The 24,509-nt window shown below is 48.3% G+C and overlaps 1 protein-coding gene and 1 long non-coding RNA gene across 5 annotated transcripts in view; both read left to right on the forward strand.

Moving 5' to 3' along the window:
• Window positions 1–5,722, forward strand: part of ZNF536 (zinc finger protein 536) — a 424,522-nt gene extending 418,800 nt beyond the window's left edge. For all 4 annotated transcript variants that reach the window (XM_078063479.1, XM_078063480.1, XM_078063481.1 and 1 more), the window contains one exon: window positions 5,224–5,722. In XM_078063479.1, the coding sequence (XP_077919605.1) occupies window positions 5,224–5,468 (245 nt within the window). In that variant the 3' untranslated portion in view covers window positions 5,469–5,722. The remainder of the gene's footprint in view (window positions 1–5,223) is intronic.
• A 6,878-nt stretch (window positions 5,723–12,600) lies between these two features.
• LOC118521914 (uncharacterized) overlaps window positions 12,601–24,509 on the forward strand; it is a 119,250-nt gene continuing 107,341 nt past the window's right edge. The window contains exon 1 of the long non-coding RNA XR_013444376.1: window positions 12,601–13,182. This is a non-coding gene — a long non-coding RNA (uncharacterized LOC118521914). The remainder of the gene's footprint in view (window positions 13,183–24,509) is intronic.

A 24,509-nucleotide genomic window follows, 5' to 3' on the forward strand; every position in this document is an offset into this window, starting at 1 on the left:
ACAGTGACAGACAGCTGACGTTTCTATAGCTCTGGATTTTTTCCGCACTTGACACACAATTCCCTGCCATGCTCACAACATCCTACAGTGGGAGTATTAGCATCACTGCTCCCCTGCCTCTGTTTTCAAGACGTGGGAACCGAAGCCCTGAGAGATCCCATTCCTCACTCTGGGCCAGACACAGAGGAAACTCAAGTTTGGGTTAAGTAGCCTCCCCACCTCTCAAGGGAGGAAGCTATGCTTTGAACCCAAGCTCCTGGTCAGACTCCTGCCGCCCAGTGTGTGGCAGGAGGACACCTGAGAGCAAAGCAAAACTGCCAAGCCAGGAGAGCTCCCCGACTTCCTCTTGGCCAAAGGCCGCCCTGGAGTGCAGTGCTTCTCAGTGGGGTTACACTGGATAGAGGCCGCCGTCTCCATGCTGGTTGCTAATGGGGAAGCTTATTCTGTCTTAGAATTGATGAACCTTAGCACCTTCATGGCCACCTGCAGACCCAGGTGCATCGTCGACTCTATCTCCAGGTTACCAAGGTGGTGTGGTTGGTTTTCATCTCACTCAAAAGGGATGGATGGACGTTTGCAGAGTTCAAAGCTCACCAAGGGGTAGCCCTGTCACCCTGCCGGCTGCATCAGCTTCTCCTCTGGGAATGGGATGACCTGCTTCCATCTGGAGGTCAGATTTCCCCGCAAGCCCCACCTCCACCCCAGGCAGGACAGCAGAAGCTTGAAGCAGACTTCCGTGGGCCCCTCCTGCTGCTTCTACCTGCAGATGGATCCCTTCTTGGCCACAAATATTTGGAACACCACAGCTAACTATTCCTGGGAGTTCTCAGATTTGGGGTTTGTTCTGAAGCCCTTGCTTATGATCTCTGGCCAAAAACTAACAGACCTTGACATCACTGCATTTGTCCCAGTTGCCCGGGGCTTCAAGTGTACAAATAGCATAGAGAAATTTGAACCGCTCCATCCAGGTTTAGCTGGACTCAGAGATGTATCAGGTTTCAAAAGTGCTTTGCATAACAATAGCTTTCTGTTTGGAAGTAAATGTTCCCATCACCAAAGGACAGACCTTTCACTTAAATTTGATCCTGGAGAGAACACACTGCCTTCTTCTGGACCTTTCAGCAAGCCACTGAGAAGGGTGTGTGTGTGTGTGTGTGTGTGTGTGTGTTGTGTGTATGTGTATCCTGTAAGCACATATTGCAATCATGGTTCTTGTAAAGATTTCAGAGAATTAGGGTGTCTGGGTACTTTATATCCGGTGGAAATTTGTTCTAAATTCAAACCGTCCAGATTTACTGTATCTTAACTTGCTCATCTTGCCATAAAGCTCTAATATGAGGATCACATACAAAACTCTATGTAAAGGACTATGGAGGGTTTCAAGATCTTCAGGTGTTCGGGATCTTCAGGTACTACCATCATTACCTACAATGCTTCTATCTACAAAGTATATTGCAAGATCAGGATTGATTATGATTCCAATATCGTTCAGACTTCCTCCTACAAATGTACACATGCAGTGTTCTATATGTTTACATATAGATTTCCATCTCACCTAAGTTAAAATGCAAACGAATTCAGTACTCATGTTTTGATCACTGTTGTATCCAACTATGCCTGGATTATAGTACCTCTTTGACTCTAACAAGACCTAGAGACTCAGAATAGCCATAGGTTAAAATCATGACTAATATTTTAAAATCAATTGGTGGGAAAAATGCACTTGGTGCTTTGATGCCAAGTTGGCCATTCACAAAGGCTTTTATTGTGAATAAAGGTGATATTCGAGGTTCTCCACTGGGCTTGCCAAGATGCGTGTCCCATGGCTCCCCTGTGGTACGATTTGCAGAGAGGGTGGCTTCCAAAGGTTGTAGCATAGAATTCATACAGAAATGTATTATTCGTAATGATGATAGACAATATAATAAACAGCCTTGACAGCCAGGCAGGAACAGTGGAAGAACAGAAGACCCACTTTGAATCCTGGGGACCCGAGGTGGGTTTATTAAACAAGATCACGGTTCGGCCATCTTGCTTCATACTTGCGCTAGACTCTTGGGATCATGGTGCCAAGAGTTCTGGTTTTATTTTTTATTTTCATTTATTTATTATTCGGAGTTCTTAACTCCAGAGACTTGTCAGACTATGGTGATAGTGTCCGTCGGTGACTTATTGCCATATGTTACATAAATTGTGAGTCATGGTAATCGGCATAGTGAGCGGCCACATTGCTGTCTGTGGTGGCAAGCCAGAAGATGGAGTCTATTTCTGAGAAACTTTCAGAACATTTCTTAGGCTTCTGAGAACTGGTGTCTCAGTTCTTCTCAGGTTCTTTGGATGACCTTCAATTAGTTCCTATGTCTCTAGCTATAGATTTGGGCTGTCTTTTCTCCTGCTCAGGAGCTGCTCCTGCAGAGTAACCCTGAATCCTCTCTCACCGAGCCCTGGGCTAGTATTTGGTGTCTACAGGGATGAACAGCCTCTTGAGTTGGGTGGTTGAGTCTTGCGATCTGCCTGAAACTCACTGATTCCCAGCTTAGGACTGACTTAGATTCACTATTATGGCGGAGAGAATGGTCGTTCCTGTCCCACTTGCCACTCACTGGCACCCAGATTCTTCCCTTTTGTCTATGCCCTAACTCTGATGTGATGAAGAATAAGGCCACTTACATTCTTTGTAAAACTCTTGAATCCACATTAGAAATAGGAGGCTTGGTTCTCCTTCCCTACCAGCGCACAGCCTTCCCTGTCATCTGTGGGCGAAGTGACCGAGCCTTAAGGGTGGTGCCGGGTAGCAGGAAGGCAGGAGGGGAATGACGCTGGTGCATCTTTCTCTCACCTGACACTCAGGTCCAGGCCCCTCCTGCTGACTGGTGGTATTCTTCTGGCTGCGGTAGGCTGTGCAGAAGGGCCAACAGCAAGTGTACTTTTCTTGGGTTTTGTTTATTCTTCACTCCAAAGTCCACAGATTTGCAAATTGGCTTTTGGCAAGTGGGAAAGTTGATCAAATTCAGCCTTGTGTTAGATGCAACAATGGAAACAAAAGAAGCAGAAACGCTATCCAAAAATTTATAATACCTTCAAAAAAAGGCAAGGTGAAGGAATAAGATAATGCTTCAATTCCAGAAACGGTTCATGCCTGCTTGCTCTGTGCCAGGTAGTGCGGCTTGGCACCAATGATACTAAGATGGCTCTGCTTCCTGCCAGGAGCCCACAGCCAATCAAGGGGGACCGATACACAGTGGCCCACAAAAGCAGCATCCCAGTTGGGCAGAACCTTGAAAGAAGAGAGAGAATGGAAATGGTACTTCAGGGAGAGGGTCACACAGCAAACACGTGGAGACCCTGCAGAATGAAGCCTTCTTGCAGAGACCACGAATGGTTTGGTTTGGTGTGGACAGATGGAGAGAGGGAGGATGCTCCAGAGGAGACTGGTGAGATGGCTGGGACTGGACTTGAAGGTCCTGATGATTTCTCAGAGGGTCGGTGGCCATCAGAGACTCGAGGCAAGGAAATCACAGCTGTCCTCCTGCGTTTGGAGCCCGCTCTGGTATTCCTGGGGAGGCTGCGCTGCAGGTGGGACACATGGGAATCTCGAAACCCTCCCGCAGGCTGCGGTATTCATAGTCTGGGCAAGAGTTGGGACACAACGGACCAGCCTCTGAGGGGGGATGGGAAAGAGGAAGATTCAATAGGTAGGAGAGATTCATCCCTGCAGACCATTTGGCTAGGAGGGAAGAAAGAGAGTGCTAACTCCATAAACCCACTAAGAAAGAAGGAAGGATCGGGCACTGTGCGCCATATGAAGTGAAAGTGAGCTTCAGCTCCAAATGTTTGGTTGGGTTCCAGTGTCGCAGGAACAAGACTGTTTTGCTAAGTAGATACACAGGACTTCTGCAATTACTGTTCTAGAAAAAGTGCTGAATATGCTGTTTGGATATCTCCTGGTGTAAATGGTTGCGCCCATTTATTTACTTGTTTATTTTTCTGAGCAAATGAAACCCAGACCTGGGCCCTGACCTCTCTGGGTGCTGGGTGGGACAGCACTTATGGGCTTCCAGGAATGGCACATCAACAGCTTCTGAGCATCAGGGGGAATGCAATTGTTCTATTAGAACTTCCCAAACCAGATGCTTTCCTGGTTCCTCAAGATGGCAGAAATGTGTGCGTGTCTGCTCAAGCATGGAGGACTATGTGGATTTCCACAAGAATCCGTCTTCTGTTCTGATTGAGACATGTCTAGAAAAATTTGATGCCAAGGGTTACTACTCAAAACCTAACTTCTTTAAAACCATACTGGCCTTGGCCATTTGGAGATTTTGGTTCCTGCCAGACATCTTCTACAGTCTCCTCTTGAAACGCTGAGTTTTTGCAAATTCCAAGAGCTTAGCACTTCCAGCCCTGCCCCAGAGCAAGGCTCGGGGCACATCCTTCCCTCAGCCCAATGCAAACACACACTCCCTCTCACAGGCGCCATGCTCCGGTTGCTTATCTGTAAAGAGTTGATGGACAGATAAGAAAGTGAACTGGCTTAGTGCTGAGACCTGAGTCAGGATCCCAGGTGGAGGGATTTACGGCTTTTTTGTATGTGTAGAACCGGGATCAGCAAAGCACGGTCCAGGGGTCAAATCCCTCTCCTGTCTGTTTTTGTACAGCCTGGGAGCTGAGAATGGTTTCTACATTTTAAACGGTTGGGGGGCTGGGAAGCAAGGAAGAAGAACTATTTCATCTCTCAGGAAAATCATACGAAATTCAAATTTCAGCATCTAAAAGAAAAAGAGTTTTGAATTTCATCAATAAAACGTTGGAAATTTATTTCCTCTCTTGTCATAGAGGTACCTACATAATATCTTTGATTTTGTGTCTTGGCCTGCAAAGCCTAAAATATTGGCTATCTAACATTTTATAGAAAAAGAACCTAGGTGTTGGGAACATTGTCTTCTGTCACCTGGAAAGTCTGCATTAAAACTCTCCCTAGGATGGGAAGATCCTACACATTCCCGGCCAAGTTATTATTAGTCGGTAACTTATTATTTCTCCAAGTAACTTACTATTTGTCCAAATATATTGGCTACTTTCCTGTCCTTTGCTAATTTGATTTTTGCACAGTAAGTGCAATCATAGTATTGAGACTCTCGGCAGTAATGATGTCCTCTGAGCCATGGGGGCGGGGGGCGGGGCCCACAAGCAGCAGAGCTGACCTGCCACTCTTTGTGTCCGCAGGTCACAGGCCTTTTCAGTGCCGATACTGTCCCTACAGTGCCTCTCAGAAGGGGAACCTGAAGACCCACGTGCTCTGCGTCCATCGTATGCCTTTTGACAACAGCCAGTATCCCGACCGCCGGTTCAAACGCTCCAGAGTCGACGCGGAGGCTTCTGGGAATTTCGAAGACCCCACAGCTGTCAAGGCAGGGAGCTCAGCAGAGCTAACAGAGGAGGGCTGCAAAGCCCAGGAGGAGCGTAACTGAGCAAACTGACCTGTATATTGCAATATTATTTTACACAGTTTTAAGATTATGCATCTGGTAAAAGAGTTTGCTAACTGCATTCCAAGGGGGAAAAAAAAATCATGTACAACCCCCCCCACTAGTGTATAGAACATTTAAAAAATTTAAAAAAGATATCTATATATATATTAAAAAAAAAAACAAAAAATTAAAAAAAAAACAAAAACAAATCCCCAGCCCTTGAAAATGGCTGCTAAACTGTTACCCGGCAACAAGTACTTCTAAACAACGCAGGTGGAAGACAAGTGATTTCCGAAAGGCTTGGTGTCCTCCAAGCTTGAGAAAGCTGGGGACCCCTTCCCACTCTTAAGTCGTCTTGGTCCCCCAATCATGCTCTTAACTGAAAAATGATGCCATCTAAATGATCTAGTGTTGCCTTGAAGATGGAGGGGCTGTGTTTTCATCGTTGAAAACACCTCTATGATCCGCCACCAGCTGCTGCCATCAGCGCCCCCCCCCCCCATGAGATGTGCTGAGAGGCAGTCGTGGTGCCAGTCAGGCTGGAACGGTCACTGCAGAGAAAATCAATTCACGTGGTGTCCCAACTGCACTCGCGGAGGAATCCGAGCCCGCCGCCCGCGCCCCGGCTGCCCGGCGCTGCCAGGCTTGCCATCTTACACGTGCATTTTTAAAAAACACACAGCCAAATGAATCCATGGTCAGGAATTATCTGCAGACAGATGCCCATTGCAGGTTTGATGAGTAATTCCTTTTTTTAGATCAAATTGCTGTATTGAGGGAAATGCTTTTCTTTTCTCCGTTGTCTTTTTTTTTCCCCCCGGGATGAAAAAGAAGTTGCCACTAAAAAAAATAATAATAACAATAATAATTAGGGGTACATGATATAAAATGTTGTTTAGAAAAACTAGCCAACCCTATCCATAGAAGGTGCTGGTGAGAAATTCATGTCATAATAGAAAGATGGTTTTTTATTATGGTTTTTAAAATTTTACTTGAATGAAGGCTGCTCCGGTCCTTATTATCAAGATTTGTTTCATGTGTTCGTTTTTATAAGGATCACAGACATGAAGCAAGGTTTTCTTCTCCGACAAGCTCTTATGAAATAGCTTGTATTAAAAATACGAATCTAAACATCCTGCTCTCTATCGCTAATGAAGAAAACTGTTTGAGTTAAATGTCTGTTTTTGTAAAACAAATGTGTTCTATATTTTTGTAGATTTTAGATTTTTTACTGATTGGATACTCCAAATTTATTGAGTTCTGCACTACCCAGAGGGAGATTTTGAGGGTCAATAATGAAACACTTAACTCATTTAAAAAGAAAAAAAACTAAGAAGACTAGTTAAGGGTTTATTCTTGAATCTGCTAGAATGGTGTAGAAGTTCAGCCTCTTAACATACTTCCTTTGAGTGACACGAAATTGGTGCTGTTGCTTGTGACGGTAGAGACGTATTGAAGTATTAACTTCTTCTAAAACGAAATTATTCAGACTTAAAAAAAAAAACAAACAGTCGATATTTCCTTGCAGGCTGGGAGCACAGAATAAAACCCCAGGGCCTTAAAAACTTCAGCTCTGCCTACAGCAGTTTACAAAAATTCTAAACTGCAATCAATGTAAATAAAATGCTTAGCGCTATCCTGAGACCAGGAGGGATCTCAGGCTAATAAGGGATCGGGTTTGCATATGCGGTCCAGAGGGCGTCACCCGCCCAAGGTTTCAGTGAAAATGAGGTCGCCGTGCAACGTGGACCCATCTGGCATAGAGCAAGCCGCTTTCTCGTTTTTCTAGAATAGTTCTCACTGCCTTACTTAAATCGAGTTGATAAACTTAATGCAACTGTTTCTATGATCCTAGAGGAAGGACTGAAATGTTACTGAAAACTTTCTGACTGTAGTGAGCTTTAGGATTTTAACTGCACTACTGTGTTTGGTGACTGTGCCAGTCGCTTGCTTTCTGTGTGTTTGACCCGCCTTTGGTATCTTAGCAAAGAAAAATATTAAAAAAAAAAAAAAAAGAAGAAAAAAAAAGTAAAAAGAAAAAAAAAACCAAGAGGAAAAAAAAAGTGGAAAAAAAAAAATGAGAGCCACATTCCATTTCTAGCACTTTGGGAGCTCTTTTGGTATTCTTTTGTGTCTTCTGAGCATCGTCAGATGCGACAGGCAATAATTCTGTTTGTGACACTGGGAACATCCCCTCTTCTTTGTGGCGTGTGTGTTGATTCCATTTTGTCCAGTGCTACCGTCCTTATTTCCCCCTCTGACACAAGCCTTCTTTCCAGAACATTTGTAACTTGTAATACAAACAAGTGACAGCCAGTGATATGCCGTGTCAGTTTCTGAATGTCTCCAGGTCCTCATATCTAAACATGTCAAGTTTTTTCCCTGTAACTTCTGTAGTCTGTGATGCTGGTCATAATACTGTCTACATTCCTACACAAAGAAAAAAAAAAATCTATCTTGGAGGAAATCTGAGATCAATAGAGTAGAGGATTTTGTTGCTATGCTTGTAACAAGTAGAAAACTTTGTATTTAAAGTTTATTCTTGGTCATTATTTATTATTATAATACATCAGTTGACAGAACTTTATTCTGGTATAGAAAGTATTAAAAGTTGTTTTTTCAGCAATGACTGTTTTCTTTCTGCTGTTAGAATAAAATGTCTTTGAAGCAGTCCAGTTTTATCCAGTGTTTTACGCAATAAAACCTCTACCTCTGGAAATAAAAAATCTTTTCCTATTCACTTATGTTTATTAGGAAGAGTGAAACATATTTTTGCAGCTTCATCAGACTTCGGTAAGGCTTGGTCAAACCCCACTTATTAAAAAAAGCTCTGCAGTATTCTGGGGGGATGGTCCCCACAGCCTTGTGCTTTTTCAAGCCCAGTGCAATTTAAACAACGTGAGTGCGTACGTGAGTGTGTGCACACACCCATGTGCATGTGTGAACTACGTTTCTTCAAAGGCTGCGGACATCGGTTTCAGGAAGGTAAAACCTATAGAAACACGTATGCTCCTCCTATTACAGCAATTATCTAAGACACAGAAAGCATTGGGATCTATTATTCCCTTTTACTGTTAGAAAGTTGTTTAAAAAATCATTAAATGCAAGAAGTCTTTTACAGAGGATAATCTGAATTCTTCCTCTAGAAGAAAAGGAAAAGAACAGAGAACAATAAAGTCTATGGTATCAGGGCTACTGATAAAACAGCCCTCTGACATTGATTTGAGAGGGTTTGAATTATGTTCCCCACACTTGATGTGCAGAGTTGCTTTTTGATTTGTTTTTTGTTACTGTTGGTTTGGTTTCAAAACCAAGCTTGCACAGTGCAGCCTGCAGCTTCTCTGGAGGGCCCAAGGAAATGTTGCAAGCAAAAGCATCCACCCACATTGTATAGGAATTTGTAAATCCCCATGTTTCTTTCAGGATGCCAGATTACTGGTGTCTCTGGATGGGAGCAGGCGGCTGGAATGGAGTTTTGAGCAGCCCCGACTGTCCTGTCCCAAACAGCAAAGGTGAGTCCCGAGGTTACAGTGAGGGGTCGGGAAGGGACCCCGTCAGGGAGGGAAGATTATAATGCCACATACGTGACAGATCCCAAACAGAAATGCCTCCAGGGACCAGGCAAGAGCCCCCAGTGGTGAGAAGAGGAGAGTAGGAAGGGAGGGGTCTGGGGGCGGGTGCCCTCAGCAACTGCTTGTCATCTCCATGAGGAATGTGGCATCAGGGTTTCTGAGTTTTCCAGAGACATGGAACATCTACTTTTACATGTTGGTTCAAAACGTGTTTTCGAAACCTGCGTAATAAATAGACAAAACGTGGTTTATCCATAGAAGGGAATATTATTCTGCCATAAAAAGGAATGGAGCACCAGTACATACTAAAACATGGACGAACTTCGAAAACATCATGTTGAGTGAAAGAGGCCAGTTACGCAAGACCACATATTATATGATCTCACTTATAGGAAACGTCTAGCATGTCCAGAATAGGCATGAGGACAGGTTGCAGGGTTGGTGTAGGGGAGGATGGGGAGTGACTGTGTACAGGTTCAAGGTTTCTTTTTGGAGTGATAAAAATGTTCTAAAATTAGGTAGTAATGATGGTTGCCCAAGTCTGAATGTACTAAAAATCACTGAATTGTGCATTTTAAAAGGGTAAATTTTATGGTATGTGAATTATATCTCAATAAGCCTGTTATAAAATAAATATAAAACTGTAAGAAGGCCTTTCTAAGAAGCATCAATATATATTTCCATCAAAATGTTTTGAGCTCTCTGCAATCATAGACGATGGTCAGATTAGCACATTGTAGACAATTACAAAATAGGGGGTGTGCAGACTTAAATTTGAACCCCAGCCATACTACGTACTGGCTGTTTGATCTTTAACGATGTAACTGTCCTGAGTTCGTTGGTCGTATTTAAATGCAATAAAGAAGAGAAGATCATATGCAGGTTTTGTATATTTTAGTGCAATTTGTAAACTGCACTACTGTGGTGTAATAAGTTATGGATAAATTTGGAATCAATTTCACACCCACAAAACATGTACGTTAAATTCCCATGTTTGGGGAAAGGCTCCCTGGTGGTCAGGATTCTTCCACACCCAGCCCCCTTCAGACAAGACGGTCCTGGAGAAATGTCTTAAGCTCTTTGTTTTCCAGTTTCCTTATTCAAAAAAAAAAAACAAAACACAGTATTAACAACTTTCTCGCCATTTTGAGAGTATTGGAGAGCAGCTGGGAGAGCATAGTGTCGGGTGCAAGAGAAGAATTGGTCTTGGGGTTCGATGCTATTCCACTCCCTTGTTCAGTAAAGTTCACAGAGGACCTACTATGTGCCAGGCATCAGGCCACAGGCTGGAGAGACACCGTTAGGTCAGGGATCACGCCCACAGATCACTGTCTGAGGAGAAAACAGACGTCAGCCTGATAATCACACAAGTAAACACAGAATGTCTGGAAGAGGAGATTCAAAGATAACACAGATTTCCCACGTCAGGGAAGACTTCCTTAAGCAGTGACAATGACCTGAGACATGACCACATGCATGCCGGGGTCCAGGAACAGCACGCGCAAACGCCCAGCCGGGCGTGGATGGGGCTCTGAACTCCGGTCTCTACCTCTTGGTAGCTGTATGATCCTGGCAGATCATTCCAATCCCCCAAATCTGCTTCTTTATCTTTAAAGTGGAACACGGTGTCTACAACAAAAGGCTCTTTGTGCGGTTAAATGAGATAGTATGTACGTAGAGAGCCATGCAGAGAGGCAGCCAGCTGGGACCGCCAGGTTCTAAGGACTGTCATTAAAAGGGACAACAGCAGGAACCCACTTAACATTGAAACGCAGGGCATCCTGCAGCCAGGATGTGTTGCTGAAGAGGCATGCAAATGACTTCAACAGATTTCCAGGATCCTAGAAAACTGGCAGTTATCTCTCATGCCTGGAGGCCTCAGTTCCCTGGGAAGGAGTGGGTGGGAGGCTCCTACACCCAATTCAGGGTCTTTGCGTGGCCCCAGTTCATCCCTCCATGGACCAGCTTGGCCACGTGGGCAGCTGCACCTTTTGCGGGAGGAGCCTACGTAGGATGACAAACATCCTGGTTTTCCCAGGACAGGGGACTTTTCAGTGCTAAAGCCAGGGTGGTCCTGGACACACCCAAATGACTGGTCACCTTAGGACGAAGCCCATTCTTGCTGCCGGTAATCCAGGAGGCCAGGGTGAGGCCCATCTGGGGGAGCCCAGGGGCTCAAAGCAAGGGTTTGTTCACTCAAGACTTGGGTTCAAGTCTTCCCTACCACAGTCCCTTTGCTGCTAAGGATGAAAGGCGACAAGGCTCACACAGCACCTGGCACATGGTCATCGTTTTATCCACTCTTGCCAAGTGACTGAACCAACGTTTGTTCCTACTTCCGACTGGGTGGGGAACGGCTCACCCGTGAATTTCTCTTCCGGCAGCCAGAAGCTGCTGAGCTGCTGATACTCAGTGTTAAGGTACTATTTTGTGCTGAAACTTTTATAAAGCTAACCCTGCTGTCTCTTGTAGTTTGGGATTTGCACACTTCCCCTCTCTGTTTAACATCTGTCTTGTAACAGTATATTATGAAAACCTCACCTGGTGTATTGTAAGCACAATCCCAAGGAAATTAGTGTTAAATATTGTGATCTTCCTTTCAAGATAGAAGGGCTGGGCACGTTCCACCGAACTAGAGGTATGTTTCCATGGGGAAGGAAAAAAATTCAGAGTGTAATGCAATATTAAAAAATGTCGCCCAGCTGAGCATTCCATGTAGGGGCTTGTGTAGAGTTTTAATCTCTTCACCTGTTGGTGTTAAGAGAAAAGAGGGAGACAGAGAGAGGGAGGGAGGTAGAGAGGGAGGGAGAGGAAGGGCTTATGTGAACAGGGAAACCACAAGCAAAGAGGAGGGGGAAAATTTAAATGATCCCAGACCGAACTGTTTTGCTGTTAATACAGAAATACAGTGCAAGACACATTTAATGGGCTCTATTTTTTATTATACTATGCTGAATAATTAAGTTTGAGGCTAAGTGTCACATGGATTTATCTTTTAATTAAAAAAGCATGGTTCACGCATATTTGAGTGGTAGTCCAAATAAATGCAGTATAGAAATTTATGTTTGTTTATCTAGGTGTTAATTACCTAGAGATTGTTCTGGATTACTTCTTTTTATAAAGTGTCATAGGCTCGTGTCAGAACGAATAAAGCTTGCCCATGGAACCTTATCAATTTGCTAACTATAGTGCTGGTCTGACCTGAAGGGGGGCAGGGGAAAACTTTGGGTGGGGATTGTTATGTATACACACGCCCACATTCAACCCACACCAAATAAAACAGTCGTTTTAGAAAATATTTCTAGGACATAAAGGCACAAATATATCTTCGTTGTTTTACAGCCTCTTGTCCACAGCTATTTATAAAACATGTGATTATTTATGCAATGGGTTATGAGAAGTTGGGCTGGAAGAGCCCGCGAAGGAAGCTCCATCAATCCAGGTACCTGAACCCCGGAGAGGTGGGAGGCAGGGTTTCCAGGTCAAAACGGGGCTGGATAGGAAGTTGGCTGCTGGGATTTGTCTAAAATGTGTCAACCTCCTGGCTGCTCCCAGAAAAGGCAGCCGGTGGGAGAGGGAGGGATAGCAAAGTTGAAGGTTAGAGGTCACATTTTTTTAAATCAAGGATGCACACCGAGAAAGTGAAACCAGAAGCCCCCACAAGTTGTTCATCACACCTTGGGTCAGCCTTTGCCTTTTTCTTTGTTTACAAAGTGATTTTCGGTGGCAGGTTCAGTCGAACGGCTTGGAAGAAACCAACGGCTTTGGTCAAAAGGTTCAACTTCAAAGAAAGAGATTTTCCAAGGGCAGGAAGAATTCCAAACCGGTCTAGGAATGTCTATGTTGGGTGCGCTCCTTTGTTCGGGAGGTTGGTTTTCCCTGCATTTTCCGCAGCGCCTGGCCTCTTTCTACCGCGCACCACGCCTCCATTTTTGGCTGTCAGATCACCAGAAAATCAATAAAAGTAACTGCGGGTCCCGGGGGGCTCCCCCCTGGCTTGCTGGGCCTTCTCCCCGGGGTGCAGGGAGAGCAGGAGGGGAGACCTGGACCGGCACCCAACTGCGCTTCTGTCCTGCCAGAGCAGGGGGAGCATCGGGAACCCCCAAACAGCAAACCAGCCCAACGTGGACGCTCTCTGCTGGGTAGGGTTTCATTTTCAATTTTTGTTTCCTTCCTCTGGGGAACTGGCGGCCCGCAGGGTCAGCGGGCGGAGCGCCTGGAGAGGTGCGCCCGGCGGGCACGGAGCGGGGAGCGGCGCCAGGCGGGGGCGCCCGGGGCCTTCGTGTCGCCGCGGGTGGGGGGGGCGGGTCTCCTAGGCGCAGACCCCCGCCCCCAGCCTCTGAGCCAGCCCCGCGTCCCCCGGGGATCACGGAGATCAGGGCAGCAGAGGGCGGTGGCCGGAGGGGAGAGGGGCCCCAGTCCCCCAGGGCTGGTCTTCAGCGGAGGAAGGGGACAAATGCGCCCGCGAGCGTGGAGTCGGGCACCGCGGAGGGCGCGCGGATGCCGTGGCGCCCGCAGAGAACCCCATTACCGCGCACAGGGATCAATGCCTCATTTCTCTTAAATTATTGACACTTAAACTCGATTTTCCTCCCAAATCGCTGCCCCTTTGCTTCCCGGATCATTGCTGTTGTCAGCAGCTGGGCCCCAGCAGCACTGGGGGTGGAGTGGGGGTGCTGCCGGAGGGGTGTGAGGGAGGGGGTCCCTCTTTTGTGCCTAAGCCCCAGGTGCTGGGGACACAGGGGAGGACAGCAGATGAGGGTCCCTTGCCTGGTCCCCCACCCCTCACCCTCAGCCACCAACTGAGTCAGACAAACCAGGTGATTTGTTGGCAAGTGGGGTGGGGAGCTCCTCTAGATCAGTGGTCAGAGAGGCCCTGAGCCCTGAATCTCTCTGGGGAGGAGTCTCTGGGTGCCTGCGGGTCCCCATCAGCCTTATCAAAGGAGGGCCCCGGATGGAGGCGGTGGGGAGTGTGGTGTTTGAAGGCCCGTGTTTAGGTGGTGGAAGAGGGGCCCTGCAGGGCTGTAGGGTCCTGGACATGGGTCTGGAATGACATGGAAGATCCATGTGTCCAGAAATAATAAAAATTGTTAAGTTTTTTTTAGGTGAAATTTACATAACATGAAATGAACCATTTTTTAAGTGTGCAATTCAGTGGCATTTAATAGATTCACGGTGTTGTGCAATCACGGACTACATTCAGTTCCCAAACATGTTCCTTACCCTGAAAGAAAACCCTACCCATTAAGCGGTCATGCTCTATTCCCCCTCTCTCAGACTCTGCAACCACCAGTCTGCTTTTTGTCTCCATGGATTGACCAATTTTGGACATTTCATATAAATGGAATCATACAATATGTGACCTTTTGTGTCTGGCTTCTTCCACTTAGCATCCTGTTTTTGAGGTTCATCCACATCATAGCAGGGCATCAGTGTGTCCTTCCTTTCTAGGACTGGATAATATTCTCCTGTATGTTTATTCCACATTTCGTTTTCCATTCATCTGTTGATTGCATTTGTCTCTTGGCTGTCTCAAGTAATAGCATTATGAATATTTGAGTGCCTGGTTTCAATTATTTGGGGCATATCACCTAGGAGTGGAATTACTGGGTCACTGGGTAATTCTCTGTTTAAAGTTTTTGAGGAACCACCAAGCTCCATCAGCTTTTTATTCAACAAATCAGTTCCTGTCACCATATTGCTTAAAACCCTCTAGTGGCTTCCCTTACATTAGAATAAAATCCATACTCCTTACCATGGCCTTCCAGGCTCTACATGATTTGATCTTGCTAGTCTCTCTAACTCCATCCTCCACTGCTGCCTCAACACCCCCCATCTGTAGCCAAAATGTTTTTTTTTTGTACCTTAGCAATGCCAAACCTGTTCCTGCCCCTGGGCCTTTGCACTTGCTCTTCCCTCTTGCCCTTTCTGTCCTGAGCACCTTCCCCTTCTTAGGTTTCAATTCCAGGGTCCCTCCTGGAAACTTCCTGTCATCTCTGGATTCATGTGTTCACACCCATCATCCTGTGTCTACCTTCCTTATGGCAGGAATTAATTACTCTCTGAAAATGTCTTGCTTACCCCTTGGTTTACCTCTTTATGGTCTGCCTTCCTTACTGGAATATAATTTCCATGAGATCAGAGACAAACAATGCCTGGTACAGAGTAAGACCTCAAATAAATACTTATCAAGGAAATAAAAATCCCCAGCCCAATTATCTTTGAAAATAATCACTAGGGTATTGTGGAAATTTTGTTAGTTCCCTCAGCAGGCTCCAGAAATGAGGCCCCAAAACAGAGAAGAATACTGACTAACTCAAAGGCAGAGCGGCAGTGTCCTTGAGAACTGAGTGCGGCCCTCCTTGCATCAGGTTCATCAGATGATGAACCAGCTCCCCACACTCCACAAAAGGGCTCACAGCTGTCAGTGGTGGGAAGCGGCAGTCAGGAGACTTGGGTCCAAGTCCAGTCCTGCTAACCCGAGCACATGCCTTTACCGCTCCGAGCCTCAGTTTCCCCATCTGTAAAAGGGGCGCTAACATCTGCCGTAAGGCTTGCTGTGAGCAACACATGAGATCATGGGGAAGGCTTTTGCAAATGGAAATGTGACACATATCAATTATTACCACTGCCATTAATAGGGAGAAATATGTGTGCCCTGCCCGTGCCAAGGTGTGGGGTGGGGAGGACAGAGCCTGGCAGCCTGGTCAGCATCTGCTGCAGCCACCCTAGTTCCCTTGCCTGCCCTGGTGACCCTGGCCACACTCATGCCTGTGACCCTGGGGTCAGCGCCTCTTCTTAATGCCTTTCCATTTCTCAGTTTGCTGACTGGGGTGATTTTCGGTGAGGTCCACATAAATACTTCAAAAATAATTCACGATGAAGAGGAACGCTTCTGGAATGGATGATGGCACCAGGAATTAAACGCTTTATAGGGCTGAGCGTAAATTATTTTAATGCATGTAATAGATCCGCCCAGGGAGCCTCGAGCCCCTCTAGGTCATGCCTCCGTGCCCCCAGGGCCCAGAAGGTGGTGGGAGCAGGTGGCTGGGAGCTGCTCTGCTGGGGCGTGAATCATTCCCCTCTCCAAAGACCAATTCCCCCAGCACTTAGGTCCTCCTAACCTGAGGAAAGAATGGACGGTTTCCACGTCTGGCCAGGCGGAGCCAGGAGCCAGGGGACAGATGGGCCAGGGTGAGAGCATTTGTTAGCAATGACGAAGGCCTGACCTGCACCCTGCCTTCCATTCATTGTCTGCTCCTCTCGAGGGGGGTGAGGAATGCTGCTATATGGCACCAGGCATTTAAAATATTTTGTCTTCTTTGAAAATGTTGGGCGGCAGGACTGATGCTCCAGTTCGGGTCATCAACAAACATTTTACATTCACACTCATTGTGTGTTCCTGCAGAAAGAAATCTTCGAGAACACCGTGCCCAACATACCCAATTCAAGAGAGGAGAAGCTCAGGGTTTTGTGACCCCAGACGTGGAAAATAAACACACTTGTGATATCTAAGGGCTATCGGAGTCATATGTATAGAGCGATATCTAAAGATTGTTATTGTGGTTTTGTAATTACTGAAGAGGTTTGTAATCCCAGAAGAAAGAATTAATTGATTCCAGGATGTGCGAGTATGACTTCTACGGTCAGCCAAGACATGGGGACAGTGCGCTATGTTGGCCCGTTGTCCCATATCTGGAGAGAAGCGTTTATTTACTCAATGTGTAACGATCATGCATTAGTTCTAGAGCACGTGCTTTCTGGGTGTTGGCTGTCCAGCGCTGAGCCAGACTTGAGTCCTGCTCTCAGGGGACCCTCCCCTGCTTGGTGACCTCAGGAATCATCCACGTCACAAAGCACCAGGAATAATGTAGTGTACTCTCCTGAGTTTACTCCTGACTCACTTTGGGGCGAGTCTCCTTGCACCGATGGCCCCTTGATGGCCTGTCCCTCTGTATCTGAAATTCAACCCTCCGTGATTCCATCACGCACACCAGCGTCAACGTGGTTGAGCATAAGAGCAGTGGGAACAGAAAATTAGAGAGAGCGACCGTTTCCAGGGAAAGCATGGTGAGGTGAGGTGATGGGCCTTGAACGAAGAATGGGATCTGGATGTGAGGGGCGGAGGGAGAGTGGGAGAGGGGGTTCCAGGAGGAAGGATGGATGTGTGCCCCAAAGCAAAGATCCAAAGGTTCCTGGAGTGGGGGGGGGGGGTTCTTCGACCAGCAAGCGGGCCAGGAGGGTCTGAGCCTAAAGACAGACAGGATGGGGGGGTTGACGGAAGAGGCTTCTCCAGGCAGGTAGGCATCGGATGGCCCCAATGTGTTCTCCCAGTATTTTTCATTGTCATGTAGATCAGGAGGGGGACTGACAGATTATGTTGCTGAAAGAAGTTCCCTGGCTGGTGAGGAAATAAATCATGCTCTACCCCAGGAGGACTTTCAAATGGAAATGAAAACTGTAGCCCACGGAGGGAATCTTCTGAGGTGGTTGATGATTACTGCCCACCAGTCGTATAAATGGAGTGTATCATCTCCTCCATTAAGCCTTCTCCGTCCACCTCTGGGACAAATATTTTCTGTCCGTGCTCCCAAAGCACACGGCTCTGGACAGGAGTTCGGGACTGACCATGGTGTGCCGTGGCTGGTTGTCTCCGCCGCGGCCGCACTGGGTCGTTTGAGGGCAGTAGCCTGGGCTGGTTCATTCCTGGATTCGTGATGACCCACAATGGAAGCCTCATGTATGTTTCCTGGTTCCATCTATATAAATAAACTAAGTTTAAAATCTGGACTTCCTAAATTTTAGTTCAACATAACCACACCGTCTCCCATTTTAAGTTTCTGGAAAGAAACCACTCAAACCATCAAAAATATAATTGGCTCTTAGATGGCAAGCTTGTTCAGCACCAGAATGTTGTATCCCTCACAACCTTAGCACGGTGCCTGGCACCAGCATGCATCTGGTCAATGTCTGCAACCCATGGGACACCATGGGACAGTAGTTCATGTTCTCAAAGCCCTGCCCCATGTCCCTTAGCTCAGCTCTGAGTCCCACGGCAGCTGCAGTGGGCACTTCCCAGCCACTGACAGCTTCCTGCGTAAAGAACCATAGGAACATGCCCCACTGCAGGGAAGCCTGGAAATGCTGGGGGTTTAATGCCACTGGGGACAACCCATGCTTGATGAAAGAAAGAGGTCAGTGGAGTCCTCCACAGCCCTTAGAGGGCCCTCTGCAGGACGAGCCCCAGTTGTCCATCCGTGCACCCCGTTCTGACGTTTCTCCCATCCCTGCCTTACCTCCCCACCCCACATTTGTGTTTTCTGGGATCATCCCCTAAATGAACTACCTGCACCATTCTTTTCTCACCAAGTGTCTGCTTTTGGGGGGAACCTAGACCAAGACAGGAGCTAAATATGAGTAAAGGTTGAAAGAATGAATGAACATAAAATATAAGCACGTGTGTGGGATGATGGAGAGAGGACAGGGGTCTGCCAATGAGCTCTGCACCTCCCATAGTCTTCCCAGGGCTGGTCTGAGACCGGGCTGGCTGAGGGGAAGGCTGTGGGCGTCTTCCAGTAGTGCAGACTCAGGTAGAAAGGACCGCCCCGGGTACCACACTGGGGGACCGGCTGTCAGCCCAGTTCCCAGAGCATGCTTCCACCTGGAGTCTAGGGAAAGTCATCGATGATGGAGGGAGAGAGAGGGACAGGTGTCCTCCACGCCACGGTGAGACCATGTGTGTTTGGAGCAGAGTCTTGCAAAAATAACACAGAGGCCCAGATAACTGAGAGGGGAGAGGGGGGTATGGAGATCGGGGCCGAACGAGGAGAGGATTCGGCGCCTCTTCCAGATGGCTCCTTCCCACCCCCCACCCCTTTTGATACGAGGACAGGAACGCATCATGTACCTGAAGGCGGAAACAGAAGGCTCCACCAAAGATTGGACGGAGAAAGCCAGACGCTGCGGAACAGCCAGCCTTCTCCCGGGACCGGCTGTGAGCGCTGCTAAGAATAGACCCGGGCCAGGACGGAGTCTCTCTCCGCAGGAGCCTTGGGAACATTCTAAACTCGTGCAGCCGAGCCCACTCTGCCACAGCCTGGCTGGGAGGGGGGCTCTGAGCGCAGGGCCCTACCTCTGCAGCTGCCTGCAGAGTAGTCCTTTCTGGAAGCAAATGGGTCACCATTCACAGCAGCAAAATGGCCTTTCCTTCCTGCGGCGGGCTCAGTCACTTTGCATCCCCTGAATGACTTCAGTCACCGTGTATGCACCAGTTGTCTATTGTGTGCATCGTCTGTGCTTGCCACGGAGGGACACAGGAGAGAGAAGACATCCCTGCCCTTGGAGATTTGGAGTCTGCTTGGAGACACCAGACCATTGGATGGGGCAGGGAAGAGAATCCCAGGGAAGTCACCAGGTGTGGAGAGGGGAAAGAGGTTACTTTGGCTGACTTAGCGGGGCAGACGGAGAAGTAGGACCCAGATGGGGAGAGGCTGGGCCTCGGAGCCAGGGAGGAGAGAGCTGGGGGTGTCTTCGGGCTCGAGAGCAGCAGAGCTGCCCAGCAGCCTGCTGGGTGGTACCTAGGAAGCGGAGTAATAGGCCACACCTGCACCGGGTGGGCAGGGAGCGGTTGGGCAGAAGCGGGACAGGAAGGCGAGTGGCCTCCTTCAAGAAGTTTGGCAATGGAAGATAAGGTCAATGTCGGGATCAGTGGAACATAAGGTCAGTCTGGCAGGCCACCCACAGGTGTTGGGGTCATCTGTGTCCCTGATGCGGTCGATTAAGAAGCCCACCGCCCCACACCAAGTTGCACAGACCGGTGGGAGCAAACCCTGCCCTCCGGCCAACACATAGCAGAAACCAAGAGTCCGACGTTTAACTGACAGCACCACCCAGGCACCCCAGAAACTGAACTCTTCTTCAAGAGCTGCTTCTCCAATAAAATCCTGCAGATGGAACAGGACAGGGGCTAAGTGGTTGATTTTTTTAAGGTGGGAACAATGCCAGGGTGAGGTCACGGAGGTGGGCAAGGCTCACAGTCTGCACAGGAATGGAGCCACGGCTTTGACCCCGGGCACACTGCGGGGACAACAGCATGTGCTCAGTGCGGGCCTGAGGATGGCTCTGTAATCTGCTCTTTGTGCCCGTGTGCGCTGGTTGGACAGGTGTTGACTGAGCTGTTGCTGCCCACGAGTCTCGGTGGAGCAGGGCTATGCTGCGGAGTAGCTGTGTCTGGTGTCCCAGGCTCCCAGGAGATCCAGATTGGGCACAGGAGTAAGGACACTGACCTTGTCCCTTCATTCCTTAGCGGAATCTTCAGATGTAGGTCAAGAACCTTCTCTGTAATAGGTATTTACCAGGGCTCCCTCCTGTGTGGAAGCCCGGTCTCTGGGAGGAGACAGAGAAATAAATCAAGGTTTTTAAGGAATGCCATCTCAAAAGCCAGAACGAACCTCAGTCACTTTACTGTGATTTCCCCTGACATCCGGCCTCAGGCTCTCCCTGCCCACCCTGCGGGTAGAAGGGCCCAAGGAGGTGAGGGCAGCAGGGACACTCACTCCTCACTCCACTCAGCGCCTGCTGGTTGGTGGGATTTGGGAGCTGTCATCCCCAGAGTGGCCGTGTCCATGTCAGCCGGACGGACACCGTGAATGCCTCCTGGGCCCAATCTGCTTGTCCCTCCTTCCTGAATTCTGTTTTCCTGCTTCTGACCAGCGTGGGTCTCCTCTCCTTTCATCTTTTAGAAATCCAATTTTTTAAGCTGTTGGTCTTGAGTGTGGACTGCTGCATTTTATTAATTTGAAAAAAATATTATTTTTAATGACTCCGGTGGCCAGTGCTTCCCGCCACACACCCCGCCCCGGCCCCCGCCCACAGGGAAGAGCCCTTTGTCGGTGGGCAGCATGTGGCCGTGGGGCTTTGCGATTAAGCATCAAGGTGTTCTCCTTGGGCCGGTGCTGTGAGCAGGGAAGCGGTATTTGGGTTTTTGCTTTCGTCTTTTGTTTTTGTTATTGACTGGGTGACGCCCAGACGACTCCTGGTGGCCTGCACAGGACTGACCAGGTCCACTCACTGGCACCAAGGTGGAAACAAACCCCGTTTCTAGACTGTCCTTCCCTCCCTCGTCGTAAACGAGGCCATTCTGGCAGTGGGTGGTATGTGTGGTCACGGCGGCTGCTCGGGGCTTGGCTCCTTGCTGCCCAACTCATGGCAGCTGAACCCCCTCCATGACTTCCCCTCACTACTCAGACCCCCGTACCCAGCCCCTGTTTCCCCGGGTCCGTCATCTTTATTTCTTTGCATGCCCTCGATTCAGTGTCCCCAAAGTCAGCCTCCCCTGGAAGCTCTGTCTAGTCCCTGCTGTCCCCCACTCAGCCCTTTGGGGTTCACTTTAGACCCCTTCCTTCTCCTGGGGGCCTCAGTGCTCTCTCCTCTTCTGAGCTCGTCTTTCTTTCTGATCCAAGTGGCATGGCTTGACTGCACGGTGGCCTGGGCTCTAACCTGGCCTCCCTGTGCTTAAGGGACCAGGGACCAAGCTCTTGAATCATGCTTCCTGTGCATCCTTGGGGTTCCCAGGATAGGAGGAGAGATCACTAAGTGCTTGCTGTGGGGTCGATGAATCGGTCACATGATGGCTGACTGGACCTGTGGTCTGTGAATCTGGGTGGATTGGTAGCTCTTTTGGGGTTTCTGAGATCAGAAAGGGCAAGAAGGATGAAGCAGCGAACAACACGGAAACAGATCTTCCTAGAGGTCTCTTGCCTGGCAGTTGTGGTCCCACATTTGCCACATCCCAGAATTGCAGACCTGAGGACATGGGGCAATAAGTCTGCCCCCCAGGCACCAACCAGTGTGGTTTAGAGAAGCCCCTTGCCACTAATGGGGTCATCATTTAACTGATGGCTGCTTTCTCTACCAGGGGTCCTTAGCATCTCAAATAGCCTCCTATGAGCCTAAGCAAATAATGCATTATGCTTATTTTTGCATATTGGCTTACAAGGCTGACTGGTTTAGGACTGCACTGTAATTTTAATGGCCCCTTCTGAGGACCCTGTCATGAAACAGAATATGTAATTTATAACAACAATGGCACAATCTGTTGACTTGCTTATCCTTATTAGACGATGGTCAGTGATAAGTACACGTGGGTTGACCACCTGCCTCTTCCTTTCCTGATGTTGGCTTCGTTTCTCTACTGGGCAGGAGTTCATACTGAGTCTCGCTCTGTGTGTATCTGCGTGGAACCGCGGAAGCAACTCAGATTCTTTTGTTGGTCTGACCCAGATTGTGATCCCAGCTCTGCCTCCTGATCGGTGTGTGACCTTGGGCAAGTCACACGTGTGCTCATCTCTGCGGGTCTGTCGTGAGGACGACCCAGGCGCCACGTGTGGGCTGTTCCTACGGTGGCGGGCAATAATGCGCAGGCCTGTGCGGGTGAGCGGCGGTAACGGATGGACTCGGCCTCTCGGTTCACGGCAGTATTCCCCTAAAGTAGATCATTATTCTGTATGGAATAAATAGTGTTATCGGGCTGATACGCTTAAGGCTAATGAGCCCATGTCTAGCATCTGAGAAGCCAGATAACAAGACATGTTTTTCTCCATTGGCTTCTATTGATGTATTAATTAATGAAATCCAAGATTCCCCTTTGAGCTGGAGGAGTATTTAAATCACTCCTGAGCTGTTTGTAGCCCATCTTCCCTCCTGCTCTCAGATGCTGCGGAGGGCTGGGGAAGGGCAGCCGGGTCTTCCTCTCTGGCCTGGCTCAGGAGGGAGCAGGAGGAGGTAGCCCCCCTTCTTCATCAGGAAGGGCCAGCTCTGGGGGCCTGGAGGGCCATGGGGCCAGGCTCAGCTTCTGCTTCGACCCACTTCCTTTGGCATTTCTGGACCTTCAAAAGAGCCCCCAGATATGACCTCTCAACTTGCTATCTTGATATTGACTAAAAACCTGCCCATGAATGAGGCTGTGTGAATCCCGGGCGAGGCTATCCGCATGCTGTTGGCTGGTTTGTTTTGAGTGATCATCGACTACTGCAAGTGACAGCATGGTAAATGTCACAGTGTTGGCATTAGATATGTTTGGGCTTAAGCCTGACTCTGGCACTTAGGATCTGCACAAACTCAGTCAAGTTGTTGAAAGTCTCTGAGCCTCAATTTCCTTGTCTACGAAGTGGAGATGAGGATGATGATGGTGATGATGGTGATGACAATGTATATCCCACACGGTTGTTTGTGAAGATGACATGACCTGGCACTGGTGGGTGATGGGGTTCCTGGAAGAGAGTCTGCATAGAGCACATAATTAAGGGTGACAGGGGTGGCGATTATTTGTAACAGTGATAGCATATCTTATTAAATATGGGATGGCGGGGGCGCCAGGTGGCGCAGTGGGTTAAAGGTCCGACTCTTGGTTTTGGCTGAGGTCATGATCTTGATCTCGAGGTTGTTGGATCGAGCCCCACGTCCGGCTCTGCACTCAGGGAGGAGTCTGCTCGAAATTCTCTCTCTCTCTCTCTCTCTCTCTGCCCTTCCCCACTGTGTGTGTGCACGTGCACACACTCTCTCTCTCAAATAAATAAATAAATCTTCAAAAAATAAAAATAAAAAGTAAATATGGAATGGCAGAAATAAGATTGGTGGAAAAATATTTCTTAGAAAAGTGACACTGCATTATTTTTCATTCTTTCTAGTAACTTTAGCTTCTCTAATAATCTGTCAAGAACATACCTTAAAGAACCTGCTCCAATACTTAAAATCAGTGTGTGATTAGCACTTTATTTACCATACAAAAGCGAAGGGAACTTGAAAAAAAAAGTTGTTTTCGTAAGTGGCTTACACTCCTTTCAACAACCCTGCTAGAACATTCATTTGCATCTTGGCCCCCAGAAGTACCCATGTACTCTGTACCCCACAGTTAAACATATACCCCTGTTCTCCGTAGCTAACTCTGCACCCCTCACACCCCACAGGTAACCGTGTACCCCATGCCTCATGGATAACCATGTACTCCCGTACCTGTAGGTACCTGGGTGCCCCTGTGCCCCGTAGGTAACCATGCGCCCCTGCACACCACGCACCCAGTCCAAACTTACAGTCACGTGCAAGTTCTTTGCCACCTACTCTCTCATACATGAAAATTCCCTAGACTGCAGCTGTCACATCCGAGCCTGAAAGAGCAAGGCAGTCTCAGAACATTCTCTACTGCAGCCATCCTGCCTCACTCCTGGAGCCTCTCGGAGCAGGGGCTTGGCGGGGGGCGGGGGGTGCACGGTAAGGTGTCACACGTCTCCCTGGGCTGGAATCATAGGCAGTGTCATGTAGCACAGCGGTGGGAAAAGCGTATGGCAGGCCCTGGGCCCTCCACGGTGAACCTCCCCGTCTCCCCAATTCCGCTATGGACAGCAGAGAGACGACACGGCGCGGCCCCCATTCGCTTCCCGCACAGGCTGCTGGATCGCCACGATGGTTAGCA

This window comes from Halichoerus grypus, chromosome 15 (genome assembly GCF_964656455.1).
Source record: "Halichoerus grypus chromosome 15, mHalGry1.hap1.1, whole genome shotgun sequence".
Classification (NCBI taxonomy): Eukaryota; Metazoa; Chordata; class Mammalia; order Carnivora; family Phocidae; genus Halichoerus; species Halichoerus grypus.